Below are 14921 nucleotides of genomic sequence, written 5' to 3'. Positions count from 1 at the left end.
ATCAGTCTTTTTTATCTAATACCCTCTATTCTGATTATTTGGAAGCACACTCCCATTGTGTCATCTGTAAATATATCACAGGTCAGTGCTAATAAGGTTTCCCTGATTGCTCATAATTTTTTTAAACAATCTGTTCAAATCAGGATCCAAACAAGAGCCATACAGTGCAATTGACTGATAAGATTCTTAATCTTTTTAATCTATTTTTAATTCCCTTCCATCTTTTTTTCCCCTTGCAGTTTATTCCTTGAAACTATATATATTGAAAACTGACGTCCTTTCTCCTGTAGTTTTCCACAGTTTGGATTTTGATAGTTGAATGCCATAGTGTCATTTAATATTGTTCTGTTCCCTGTATTTTTATGAATTAATAATTAGGACAAGAGTCTTGATCAGATTCAAAATCTGTGATTACTTTTAGATGAGCTTTGCCTTTCATTAGTGTTGCCTTCTTATGTCTTTTCTTGTTAAAGTCTAAATTTCTTCTGAATTTATGAATTAGGGAAAGGCTCCTATTTCATTAGATAATAATAGCTTCAGTTAATATCCAAATTCTGTATACCCCAAGAGTTACAGCCTTATATTATTACGATGTTAATATTAATGATGCTTTAAAGAATAAAAATGTTTTGTAAATAATTTTCAAATATTTTATTTCAATAGGTGGGAATTTGAAGAATCTGAAGAAGATCCAGTGACAAGTATCCCATACCAACTTCAAAGGCTTTTTGTTTTGTTACAAACCAGCAAAAAGAGAGCAATTGAAACCACAGATGTTACAAGGAGCTTTGGATGGGATAGTAGTGAGGGTACTATTTCTCTTGTAATGATAAGTGTTTGTAATATTCAAAGGAATTCTGGGAGACAATATTATAAACAAAATATATTAATAGCTTAATTGATTTTATGATAAACCTTCTCGTTGCCTTTTGCTGGGATTTAAAAATAACTTATTTTTGGGGCGCCTGGGTGACTCAGTCGTTAAGCGTCTGCCTTCGGCTCAGGTCATGATCCCAGGGACCTGGGATCAAGTCCCACATCAGGCTCCCTGCCTGGCAGGAAGCCTGCTTCTCCCTCTCCCACTCCCCCTGCTTGTGTTCCCTCTCTCACTGTGTCTCTCTCTGTCAAATAAATAAATAAAATCTTTAAACCCAAAACAAAACTTATTTTTAAAATTTAAGCACTAGGGGTAAATTTTTGATCAATTAAAATTTTTTTGTAAAGTAAGTTTGGTTAAAGTCTGTTTTTATGGACTTAAACTAAAATTTTTAGTTCTAGATTTTTCTTAACATTTCTTAACTCTACAGTGAAACAACAAAAATAGCAAATATCGTAGCACTGTAAAGCATATGTTACTTAAAAACCCTTGATTGTTTTCCTTGTGATTACCTTTTCATGACTAATGTGTAGTTTGTGTTCTTTTTTAAATTTAGAATTATTTTGTGTAGACTTTTCCATACCTTTTTTTTATTTTTAAATTTTTTTTGAAGATTTTATTTATTCATCTGAGACACAGAGATAGAGAGAGAGAGAGAGAGAGCGTGAGCAGGGAGAGAGGCAGAGGGAGAGGGAGAAGCAGGCTCCTCACTGAGCCAGGAGCCCAATGTGGGGCTTGATCCCAGGACCCTGGGATCATGACCTGAGCTGAAGGCAGACGCTTGAGCCACCCAGGCGCCCCGACTTTTCCATACTTTTAACAGTTTGCTTTTAAACAACAAATTAATGTTTCATTATACTAAATTTAATGCTGTTTTTAATTAAATTTTATTTTAAAATAGCTTGGCAGCAGCATGATGTACAAGAACTGTGCAGAGTCATGTTTGATGCGTTGGAACAGAAATGGAAACAAACAGAACAGGTAATTCATCTCAGGTTGAAGGGAATGTTTTATAATAAATCATTCATAAGTGACTTTTATTCTATTGAAATGTTTTAAAACTCTGGCATTAGTTCAGTTGTTAAAGTGTTGAATGGGGAATTGAAAGTACTAGGTTCTCATTTGGCCATTAACTGAGTCATACAGATCCTCATTAAACCATGCTAGACCTCAGTTTCCTCATCTTTAAAATAAGGAAGTTGGTTTCTATGATCTAGATGGTCTCTTTTTAACTGAAAACTATATAATTCATATATAAATATATACCTACATGTGTATGTGTGGTTTTTTGGGGATGATTTTTGAACAGTATTTTCAGATATTTACTAAGTAAATTACATGTATTATAATCTATAGCAGATTGGGCGCCTGGGTGGCTCAGTTGGTTAAGCGACTGCCTTCGGCTCAGGTCATGATCCTGGAGTCCTGGGATCGAGTCCCGCATCGGGCTCCCTGCTGAGCAGGGAGTCTGCTTCTCCCTCTGACCCTCCCCCCTCTCATGCTCTCTCTCTATCTCTCATTCTCTCTCTCAAATAAATAAATAAAATCTTAAAAAAAAATTATAATCTATAGCAGATTAAGTATAGCTGAGTATTACCTTCATTTTGACCAAGGAGGTATGCTTTTGACACTTAGGATTCCTCTTAATCTGACTCTGTTCTTCTTCCAGTAGAAAAAGAACAGGTAAGAGGTGGGAAGAGCATTCGATATATTATTGTGGGATGGTAAGGCTGAACTGGGTGGGGCTCAGAACTCAGGAAAGAGAACTCTAATGATGGGGGCGGGGAGGGGGGTGGTTGGGGAGGCATCACAGGGATGAAAAAGGAGGAAGATTCTGGAAGATAGCCTGGAGAGTCTGCTGTCTGATTGGAATTATGATGATGGCTTGGGCCAGAGTTTTCAGACTGTAGGTTGTGATCCATTTGTGTGTTATAAAATGAGTTTAGTAAATCTACATCCACACTTAAAAAAATGGACTAGTATGGAAAAGTGTAAGAGTAGCACAAAAGTAAGGGTATTATTTTGTGCAAATTTTGTTAGAGTTAGATGTACTGGGTTGAGATATACATTATTTTCTTACTGTGGGTTATTATCAAAACTGTTTGAAAAACACTGGTTTGAACCACTTAGAAATGCCCTCTCAGATGCAGAAAATATAATCAGTTATGACTGAGGCAGATGAATGAAGAAGGCTTCATTAAATAAATGGCGTTAATTTCGACAATGATGACGGGTCCTAGTTTGAAGGCTTATAAGCCCTAGACATTTGAAGAGATACAAATTTATGAAAGAGGTAAATTGTAATACACTTTCCTTCTTTTCCATTCTTCCTTAAGAGATACTGAAAAAAAAATTAAGTTTACATAGTGACCTGGTTTCTCTACCTAGTCCTATTGTATTTTAGTAACTTCATTTATATGGTATTAGGGGCTGTTTCTTCTTCATAGGTCTGAAGTTACTCTTCCCCTTTTTATATCCCTCTTTGGGTCAGCGCTTTCACTAAAAGATCAACTGAGGCATTCCTGCTGCATACCCAAATTTTGGTACGAGAATTTTGAAGCAAGACATTCACTTGGAGGGTTCTTACTAAAGGAATTACCTGCCTTTTTGGGGACAGAAGCCCCAGTTGGCTAAGTTTGGGGACTTAGTGAGAGATCCATTCTTTTAAATGAGGGTATTTTGATGGAGATGGAATTTTTAAAAAATTTCTGTACATTTTTAAAGGAAATTTGCTGTATGTTTTCCCTTAAAATTGCTTTATGTATATTACTGAAAGTTAAAAAGTTTTATTTGCACCTTGAGCTAGAAGATAGGATTTTAGGAATCAGAATATAATATTGTGAGGTGGTATACATGTGTAAAGCTATAAAACTAGCTGGCTATTTAGTTAGGTAATTATCAACATGCCTAAAGTGATAGATTAGGTGTATTCTCAACCTAATGAAAAGATAATATGAAGCTTAATAGTATAATAAATTGGTAACTGATTTCAACAAAACATCTTAGTAGTAGAGTTTTTAGTGATAAGAGAATTGAACTAGTTAAGTTTTGCACATTGGTTCTTAAATTAGTGTTAATCTAATTTTATTGATTTTTAGTTAATTTTTGTCAAGCCTTCATTTTTTTAATAGAATTTTAGATAAATCTTAAAGCTTTCTAAAACTTCAGCAGTAAAGAATGAATATCCTTTGAAACTTATTTTTAAAAGTAGGAATTTTTGTGTATTTTAAAAATAAATTTTAAGGAATACTTTTTAATGTTCTTATTTTCAGGCTGATCTTATAAACGAACTATATCAAGGCAAGCTGAAGGACTACGTGAGGTGTCTGGAATGTGGTTATGAGGGCTGGAGAATCGACACGTATCTTGATATTCCATTGGTCATCCGGCCTTATGGGTCCAGTCAAGCATTTGCTAGTGTGGTGTGTACCTTTCAGCTGACTGCTTGTGTACCATACACAGAATACATAATAGCACAGTGGTATAATCTGTTGTAAGTATCATCCTAGATACACCTTCTTGGGTTGTTAGTAATTCCTGCTCTTAAACTAGCAAGATCTAGAAGATTTTTGACCCTTCAGTGAGTCCTAATAGTGCATGTATAAAAGGGAAAGTGGATTCAGTGTACTGCCTCATGGTTCAGTATTTTATTCTTTCTGATAGATGACTAGATTATTTCACTTTATCCTTTTTTTTTTTTTTACCTCTAAACAGTCTGTTTTATAAATGCTTTTTTGGTGACCATTTTTTGTATCAGAAAGTACTTTTTGTTTTGTGTACATTGTTCCATATATATAATATATATATAATCTTTTTAAGATTTTATTTATTAGAGAGCACATGAGTAGGGGGGTGGAGGGGGAGGAAGGGAGAGGGAGAAGCAGACTCCCCGCTGAGCAAGGAACCCAATGAGGGGCTTGATCCCAGAGCCCTGAGATCATGCTCTGAGCCAAAAGCAGACGCTTAACCGAGTAAGCCACCCAGATGCCCCTGTTCATATATTTTTTAAAATTGGAAACATAACCTCTGGTTTTTATGATAAACAGAGGCCACATTTTTTAAAGGAACATCCTTATTCTAAAATTTAATTTAAAAACCATGTATCGTAGAAGCACAGTAATTTGAAGAATCTGATATAAATGAGTTAACTGATTAATTAAAAGTTAGTTTAATTATTTATATACTGAGAATCCAACTGGGAGATTATCTAAGGTTTTCTCATTTTTCATCTATTTCTAAGGTCTTATCCATTTTTCAATTGCTTTTTGATAATTTTATTATTGCCTTTTATTGTGTTTACTGATACAAAAGGAGAGCCATGGAAAGAGTTAAGTTGATTTTTAAAAATTAGAGTGTTCAGAAATATTTGTTCTGAATCTGTTAAGAGCCAGGGGAAACTTTAAGAGCTATATTGTTTTGGGCCTTATTGCTACCAAGGCAGTGGTGGCTTGTAGCTAAAATCAGTGTTTTTACTTATTTATTTATTTTTAAGATTTTATGTATTTATTTGACAGAAAGAGACACAGGGAGAGAGGGAACACAAGCAGGGGGAGTGGGAGAGAGAGAAGCAGGCCTCCCGCAGAGCAGGGAGCCCAATGCGGGGCTTGATCCCAGGACCCTGGGATCATGACCTGAGCCAAAGGCAGATGCTTAACGACTGAGCCACCCAGGTGCCCCTAAAATCAGTGTTTTTAAAGCTACTCCATACTTTATCCTCTAAAATAGTGCTTCAAATATGGTTTGGTCCTCTGACCTCAGTTGTTTCCCTTTGCTTTTTTTCTCCTACTCTCATATCGCTATCAAGAAATAATCGATAAGAAGTTATGGAATCAGTCGGTGGGAATCCAAGTAGAAGACCTTTTCTGGATAGTATAAGATCGAGTCTTCTTTCCTGTATTATGTTTTATTCAGTTTTCTGAATAGATTTGAAAAATTTTGTTAATAGTACCCTTTGTAAACTGCCATCCTAAGTATATGAGATTGGCCTTCATGTGAGTGGCTCGTTTTGTTTTCCATTTTTGTTTGAACAGTTTTTACTTTCTCTCTCTCTTTTTTTTTTTCCCTTGTAGTTTAAGGTAGGAGTGGCATACTAAAAAATTATGAACATTTGTCTGTTCAATGACTTATTTCCTAACTCATTTTTAAATATTGGCACTTCTTTAGCAAAATACACTAGGGAAATATTTGGTAGTCCCAGGTGATAAAGATGTTTTCTGCTTTGGTTATGAAAGTATTTTTTATGAAAGCTTTTTCACATATATGTTCAGTTTAGTGTTTTTACATATTAATTGAGTGTTGAGGAAGCTAGTGTTACTTGTTTTGTTATGTTGGAATATTGTATTTGAGTAGTCAGCAAGTCCAATTGCTTAGCTAAATCTTTGTGTCCTCGTTTTCTTTCCTGCTGATTACCATCACTCCTCAAGTACGTTATAGATTCAGCAGTAGGGCGCTTTGGAGGATACTTTTGGAGAAGTGAAAAAAAAGGACACATTTCCAAATGGAATTCTCCAAAGGTAGTGTCCTCCATTGATACATGGATTGTGGTGGTAGTAGTGGTGGTGGTGATTCAGTGGGAATTGGAGGCTACAGCTATGAAGCAGTATGTGAGCAAGTTTATATAACACACATGCACTAATAGGGCTTGCAGAAGGGTACTTAAAACTTGCTAGACTTTGCTGGAATTTCTTTAGGGAAATTACAGCAGGTGAACTACCCAAGATAGGGGTTCTAAGGAAGATACTACCTTCAGAGAACTTTGGTTAGAGGTAAGTAAATTCCCACTATTTTCTGAATTCAAAACCTATAACCTACATTTCTTAATCTCTAGAAATCATCACACAGCATCTAAAATTAGTTTTATATCACTGCTTGCCATTATGTATTTTGTTAATTCTATGTGTTTTAAAAAGAATTAGGTATAAATGTGAATTGTAAAAATCTAGTTGAATCTCATTCAGACTTATATAATATTTGGCTTAATTTGAATTGAACTCTTTTTAAATTTATTTTCCTACTTTTATTCACGGACTCTATTTGTCTTACTGGATATACGCACACACATAAACACATGTACGTACATACACAACATTGATAATTCTTTGTTCTGTTTACTGTACTTTCAGTGAGCTACAATATAATAGATACGTGTATACAGTGAGGTTAACATGTGATGCTTAATTTCAGGCAGTTAAGTGCAAGGTTCTATTAAAAATTGAAGTTTTTATTAACCTTCATCTGAAACATCCAATTCCTAGAGTTGTTTTATCTCTGTGTTCAAATAAATTAACTTGAGAGTAATATTTAAGATAAAAATATGAATGGAAATAGCATTTAGCTAATTTGTCATTATGACATAAATGTTTAAGGTCACCTTTCAGCATGATTGATAGCAGACTACTTTTTTAATGAGTGCTAGAATCGCCTACAGTTTTTAAAAAAGCTTTTCATAATTTCACTGAATTATTTTTTAGTCATTATTAGCTATGCTATTTAGTAAATTTCTGGCCTTCATTTTACTTGGCCACATTTAAGGGCTCTTTTGCTGCTCTCTTACCTCTCAGACTGAGTTCTGTTTAACACTCATCTCCAACAGGATTTAATAGAAGGTTAAGAGAAGCCTTCTTTGATTAAATTTGGGAAATGGTGCAACTCTAATCCTCTTTGGGAAGTTCGCTGTGCATATTTTATTTTAAATGCCCCGAGGATTCCTGTAGTAGAGAAATTTGCTTAACTGTGCTTAACCTAACATTTTCTTTCTCTGTGGGATATTTGTGAATATTTTAAGGGATACTAGGATTCTGAGAAGTGTATTTTGGGAAGCTCTGCACTAGAATAAGGTGATTTAAGGATTATCTCTACTTTGTTACATCACTGTTTATGTCCTTGGGATGTTGAGGGGGAGTGAGAATACTGAAATACGTGTTATAATTTACTTTTGTTTTACATATCTCCTTAATCCTGAAAAAATAATATCAACTGAAAAATTCCTTTTACTAACCTTCTAAAAAAATTTGTTCCTAGTGATTTGTGAGGTAACTGGAACCTTTTATTTTCATTGATTAGAGCTGTCTAAACCAGTCTCTCTGAATTTCATGATCAAAGAAACCTTGAATCTGCTTATTGCCAAGCACATTTGAGTGTTTTTTTATATAATGTTTATATTTTTATATTTTATATAATGTTTATATTTTTTAATGAGATAGTCCTAAATACATGCTAGTGATACATAAAAATTGGAAGTATAATTTTTATCAGTTAACTATGAAAGTATTTTCACAAATTAAACAAAAATGATAGGATCTCATGTTTAACATTAACTAGGGAGGAGCATTTCTATTTAACAGTAAATTTTAGACACTATCTTTTTATTGGTATCTTTTGTCATATAACATATTTATTGAGTTGCCTACTCTGTGCAGTGGGCACTGTAATAGGCCATTTTTTCTTTGTATATTTTTAATTCTATTAGGTAAGTACGCTTAAATATCTTTATTATCACAGAATGTGTTCAAAAGTCTGAAATTGAGTTTAGCTGTATCGTTCCATTTAGTGTCTTTGGAAAAACCAGAGTATGTGAAAGATTTCTGTTCCCTAAGTAAACATGGCTTAATGATTATTTTAAAGTTTTGAATGAAAAATTGTTAAATTCATAAGTATTTATAAAATCATAAGCATTTCAAGTGTTTGGTATGCACAGGTTTGTATCATAGGTTCTTCCCTGAATTAACAGATGATTTGGACATTCTTAAATGTCTGGCTTAGCCACATAACTCATTTGGATGGTGGAGTGGTCCCTATTTGTCCAAATATGTAAGCATCACATAAAGAAAAATCTCTTCCACAGACTCTACCCTCATTTTTCCAGGAATTTGTGTGGTTGGACATAGTGGGAACCAGTTTAAAAAGTGGGGACTTCTGCTTTCAGGAAGATGGAGTAGATGTACATTGCCCTATTCCTCCTGCTAAAACAACTGAAAGTCTTGAACATTATATATAAAATAAAACATAAGAAGACTCTGAAAGGTGGAGAAAAGGCATAAAGACTAGGGACCTCAGGACTCAAGGAATGACATGGGGTGAGTTCCCTGGGTTTTCTTTTTGCCTAATATAGCCCAAACTTGGAGCTGAAGAAGCTGGCATCCTGGAAACAGGAACAGGCATAGACTGAAAAGCCTGCTGTCTCTAGCCAAAAGACCAGGAAAGGGACAGCCTAGCAAGGCAGAAAACTTTTAGATGGTACCCATTCTGTTCTAGCCAAAGACCACAGAAAGACTGTGGCCCCTATCTCAACCCTTGCCAGCCAAGGCTGAGTGGGGAGCCTAGACTTCCATTCTCATGAAGTTATAACTAGGCTTTCTAGCCCCCTGCCCGGGTGGTTTCAGAGAAGGCTGAGTAGATAGCCAGGAGTTTCATCCCTGCTGGGCAGTAACAAACCTTCCCACTACTACTCTCCTGTTCTCCTGGTTCACTGTCATTAGAGACACATGGGGCACCTAACCTTCACTCCCACCTCAATACGAATGAAATGCTTCTTTCTGTCCCCACTGATGTCAGAAGAGACCTAGAGAAGAGTCAGGATTTTTGCCATCTTTGAACAGTAAGGAGACTAGCCCCCATCTACCTATGGTGTCAATGGAGGCTATCAGGGGAGCTCTTAGGAGACATTTCTGCCCCTCACAGCCAAGATATCAGCAGAGGCTTACTGAGCAGCCAGAATGTCAGCCCTTACCCAACAGTAATGAAGAGCTCCTCATCCCAGGTGTCAGCAAAGGCTGAGTGGGAGACTTGGACTTTTCCTCCCACTGGCAGTAATGAAGCAGAAACCTTTTCTCTCCCTGGAGCAGTGTCAAAGAAAGCCAGTAAACCAGAAGATTCAAATAGGGTCCAGAATCTCATAATACCCGAAATGTCCAGGTTTCAATAGAAAAAAAGAAAAAAAAAAACCACTCTATATATTAAGAACCAGGAAAGTCTTATTTTGAATGAAAGAAGAGACAATCAACAGATACAAACACCAAAGTGACCGATGTTAGAATTTATGACAAATATTTTAAAGCAATCATCATAGAAATACTTCAGTGGGAGATCCCAAGCCCATTTGAAAAAATGAGAAAATAGAAATTCTCAGGGAAGAAATAACAGATAAAAGGAAAATGAAATGGGAATTTAGAACTGAAAAATGCAATACCAAAGTGAAAAACCTGATGGATAGACTCAGTAGCGGAACCGAGGAGACAGCAGAAAGAATCCGTGAACTTGAAGATAGAATAATAGAAATTGCCCATTGTAAGCAGCAGAGAGAAAATAGACTGGAGAAAGTTTTTAAAAAGTTCTCAGGACCTTTGGAACTATAATAAAAGATCTAAGATTTATGTCATTGGAGTCCTGGAAGGAGAGGAAAAGGAAGGCAGAGCTTGAAAAATACTTGAAGAAATAATGCTGGAAATTTCCCAAATCTGGTAGAAGGTATAAAGCTCTAGATCCAAGAAGCTGAGTACACCTCAAACAGGATAAGCCAGAATCACTCTACATCAAGTCCAGTTATAGTCAAACTTCTGAAAACTGAAGACAAAGATCTTAAAAGCTGCAAGTGAGAAAGATACATTTTCTTTTTTTTTTTTTAAAGATTTTATTTATTTATTTGAGAGAGAGAATGAGAGATAAAGAGAGCATGAGAGGGAAGAGGGTCAGAGGGAGAAGCAGACTCCCTGCTGAGCAGGGAGTCTGATGTGGGACTTGATCCCCGGACTCCAGGATCATGACCTGAGCCGAAGGCAGTCGCTTAACCAACTGAGCCACCTAGGCACCCGAAAGATACATTTTCTTACAGGGTAAAATTACTCTGATTTCTCATAAGCAAATTTGTCATCAAAAACTATGGAGACCAGAAGAAAGTGGCACATTTTTCAAGTGTTGAAAGAAAAAAGCACTGTCAACTAGAGTCTTATACCCAGTGAAAATATTCTTCAGGAATGAAGGGGAAATCAAGACCCACCCTGGGTGAGGGAACACTAAGGGAATTTGCCACCAGTAGACCCACCTTAAAAAATGGCTAAAGAAAATTCTCTGAACAGAAAGGAAATAATAAAAGGAAGGCATCTAGGAATGTTAGGAATGAAGAAAGAACATGGTAAGCTAAAAATCTGGGTAAATACAGTAGGCTTTCCTTCTCTTCCTAAGTTTCCAAAATTATATTTGATGGTTGAGCCAAAACCATAACATTGTTTAATGTGGTTCTAAATGTATGCAGAAGAAATATTTAAGACAATTACTTTATAAACAGGAGATGGTAAAAGGACATAAAGGGAGGTAAAGTCTGTACTTTACTTGAACTGGTAAAAGGATGACACCAGTAGAATGATGAGTTATGTGTATATAATATACCTAGAGCAACCACTGAAACACTTCAAAAAACTAGATAAATCAAAATGGAATTAAAAAAAATATGTTCAGGTAATCCACAGGAAAGCAGGAGAAAACAAAAAACTATAATAGCAGGCTTAGTTACATGTAAATGGTCTAATTGTACCAAATAAAAGGTAGAGTTCGCATATCAGATTTAAAAACATGACCCAATTGTGTATGCTTGCTACAAAAAAACTCCCTTTAAATATACTGGCATAAACAGGCTGAAATGTAAAGGATGAAAAAAATGTTATGTAAACATTAATCGAGGCAAATGACTATATTAATATCAGATAAGGTAGACATTAGAGCAAAGAAAATTACTAGAAATAGGGTCATTATAATAAAAGGGTTATTAGTTCAGGGGCACCTGGGTGGCTCAGTCATTAAGTGTCTGCCTTGCACTTGGGTCATGATCCCAGGGTCCGGGGATCGAGTCCCGCATCGGGCTCCCTGCTCAGTGGGGAGCCTGCTTCTTCCTCTTCCACTCCCCCTGCTTGTGTTCCCTCTCTCGCTGTGTCTCCTCTGTCAAATAAATAAATAAAATCTTTAAAAAATAAAAGTGTTAGTTCATCAAGAAGACAGCAGTGCTAAATGTGTATTTACCAAATAACAGAGCTGAAAATATATGAGGAAAAATTGTCCAAAATGAAAAGAGAAATTGACAAATCTATAATTATAGTTGGAGACTTTAATGCCTGTCAGTAATTAATAGGTAGAACCTCTAGAGAGAAAATTAGCAGATAACAACGCCATCAACAACAGGATCTAATAAACATTTATAAAACGTTCCACTCAACAACAGCAGAGTACACTTTTTAATGGACTGTATGTATATCAAGAAAGATCATACCTCAGACCATGAAACAAGTCTCAACAAATTTAAAATCATTGTGTGTTTTTCAACAATGATAGAATCAAGTTGGAAATCAGTAACAGTAACATAACTGGAAAACCACCAAACACTTGCAAAATACACAGCACACTTAAATAATCCAAGAGTCTAAGAGGAGACTTCAAGGAAAATTAATAAAAACAATAACAAAACACTTTGAAAGGAATGAAAATGAAAATATATAAAAAATTTTGAGACACAGCTAAAACAGTACTGAGAGGGAAATTTAACAGCATTAAATGCTCACCTTTAGTAAAATACTTGTGTTGGTAAAAAAGAGAAGTTTTGAATCAGTAACCTGAGCTTCCAGCTAACCTGGAAAAACAAGAAAAAAGTAACGTAAAGCAAGCAGAAGGAAGGACATAATAAAGAAAAGAGCAGAATCCGTGAAACTGAAAACAGAAAAACGAGAAAATCATGAAACACAGAGCTAATGTTTTGGAAAGATCAATACAGTGGACATACCTGTAGTAAGACCGACAGGAAAAAAAAGACAAATTTACAATATTAGGAATGAAATGAGTACCACTAGAGATCATGGATGTGTCAAGAGGATCATAAGGGACCACAACAAACAGTTATGCACACATAAATCTAAATAACTTAGATGAATCAATAGTTCAAAAAGCACAAGCTATAATTAATCCAGTATGAGTTAGATAATTTAAATAGCCCTGTTAAGGTATTAAACACATAATTAAAAATTTCTCAAAAATGTCTCCCAAGTTGGGGTGGTTTCACTGGAGCCTTGTATCAAACATTTTAGAACAGTGAACACCCAGTCTACCCAATCTCTTTCAATAAATAGAAATGGAGGGAACCCTTCCCAATTTATTTTATGAAGTTAGTCTTACCCTGATACTAAACCAGACAAAGTTAAAACAAAGCAAAACTTCAAGCCAGTATGCTTAATTCATATAGGTAAGAAAATTCTTACCAAAATATTAGTAGGTAGTATTAAGCAATATGTAAAAAGAATTAGATAACCATGACCAAGTAGGGTTCATTTCAGGGATTCAAAACTGGTCAATATTTAAAATTCAGTTAGAGTAATCTACCATATTAATAGTCAGAAGAAGAAAATTCACACCATCACATCATTTGACTCAGGAAAAACACTTGACAAAATTCAGTATCTACTCACAATAAAAAAACTCAGAAAACTGGGAATAGAGGGTAATTTTCTCAACTTAGTAAAGAACATGGTAAAAAAAAAAAACAAAAAACGAACCTTACGGCTAACATAATATTTCATGAAAAACTGAATGCTTTCCCCCTAGAATGTCAAGGTTATTTCTAAGCGAGGATGTCTGTCTGCTCTCACCACTCTTATTCAGTGTAGTACTGGAAGTCCTAGTCAGACAATAAGGCAAGAAGTGGGAATAAAAAGCATTCCAATTAAAAGAAGTAAATTTGCCCCCCCCTTTTAGGTAACATGATTTTTTTAATGTAAAACATCCTAAGGCACCTACCAAAAACCTGTAGAACTAATAAGTGAGTTTTGCAAGATAGCAGGGTATGAGATAAACATACAAAAATCAGTTGTACTTCAGGATACTAGCAAATAACATGTAGAAAGTGGAATTCAAATACAATACCATTTACAAACATGGGGGGGAACGCCTTAGGTGTAAATCCAACAAAGTATGTACAAGACCTATGTACAAGAAACTACTAATTCTGAAAAGAATATTTCAATAAATAGACAATGTGCTCATTAATTAGAAGACTCAACATAGTAAAAATGTCACTTTTCTCCAAGGTTATTATTTAATAAGCCTTTCTTCTCAAAATCTGCAAGATTTTTTGATGATATAGACAAGCTTATTTTAAAATTTATGTAGGAGGTAAAGGAATAAAAGTAGCTAGACTTAAGAGAGTTTAGGGAAAAGAAGAATAAAGTGGGAGAAATCAGTCTACCTGATAAGACTTACTATAGAGTTACAGTAACCAAGACTAGGGTGGTGTTGGTGGAGGGATAGACACATAGATAAATGGGACAGAACAGAAAACCCAGAAATAGATTTGCACTAGTATGCCCCAACTGATTTTTTTTCCCCAACTGATTTTTGAGAAAGGCACAAAAGTGTTTCAGTGGAGGAAGGATGGCCTTTTCAACAAATGGTGATGGAATAATTGGGCATCCATATGCATAAAAATGAACCTCTACTTAAACCTTACACCTTGTACAAAAATTTGCTCAAAATGGATCATAGATTTAAATGTAAAATGTAAAGTTACAAACTTTTATTTAAAAAAATAGGAAAAAATCTTCCAGATCTAGGGGTAAGCAGTGAGTTCTTAGATTTGATACCAAAAATAATCCGCAGAGGGAGTAATTGATAAGTTGCGTCTCATCAAAATTAAAACATTTACTCTCTGAAAGCCCAGGCAAAGAGGGAAAAAAGGAAGCTACAGACTGGGAGAACATACCTGCAAACCACGTATCTGACAAGGGACTGCTATCTAGAATATATAAAGAAGCCCCAAAATACAATAGTGTTAAAAAAACAAAACAAAAAACAAACCACAATCCATTTAGACAACTGGCAAAAGACAACATTTCATCAAAGAGGAGGATATACAGATGTCAAAAAAATACAGAAAAGGTGTTCAGTATCACTAGTCACAAATTCAAGCCACAATGAAGGTAATACTCTACCTACAAAATGGCTAAAATAAAAAATATGACAGCACAGAAAGCTGGTAACAATGTGAAGAAAGTGGATCACTCATAAATTCTTG

The 14921-nt window shown here is 35.2% G+C and overlaps 1 protein-coding gene across 2 annotated transcripts in view; it reads left to right on the top strand.

Moving 5' to 3' along the window:
• Positions 1–14921, top strand: part of USP47 (ubiquitin specific peptidase 47) — a 109898-nt gene that overhangs the window by 55256 nt on the left and 39721 nt on the right. For both annotated transcript variants that reach the window (XM_073882912.1, XM_025894076.2), the window contains 3 exons: positions 664–809; positions 1779–1858; positions 4150–4299. In XM_073882912.1, the coding sequence (XP_073739013.1) occupies positions 664–809; positions 1779–1858; positions 4150–4299 (376 nt within the window). The remainder of the gene's footprint in view (positions 1–663; positions 810–1778; positions 1859–4149; positions 4300–14921) is intronic.

This window comes from Callorhinus ursinus, unplaced genomic scaffold, assembly GCF_003265705.2.
Source record: "Callorhinus ursinus isolate GAN/ISIS: 27379988/994484 unplaced genomic scaffold, GSC_fseal_2.0 scaffold49, whole genome shotgun sequence".
Lineage (NCBI taxonomy): Eukaryota > Metazoa > Chordata > Mammalia > Carnivora > Otariidae > Callorhinus > Callorhinus ursinus.
The sequence above is the reverse complement of the archived record's forward strand: the minus strand, read 5'-3'. Positions and strand labels throughout refer to the sequence as shown.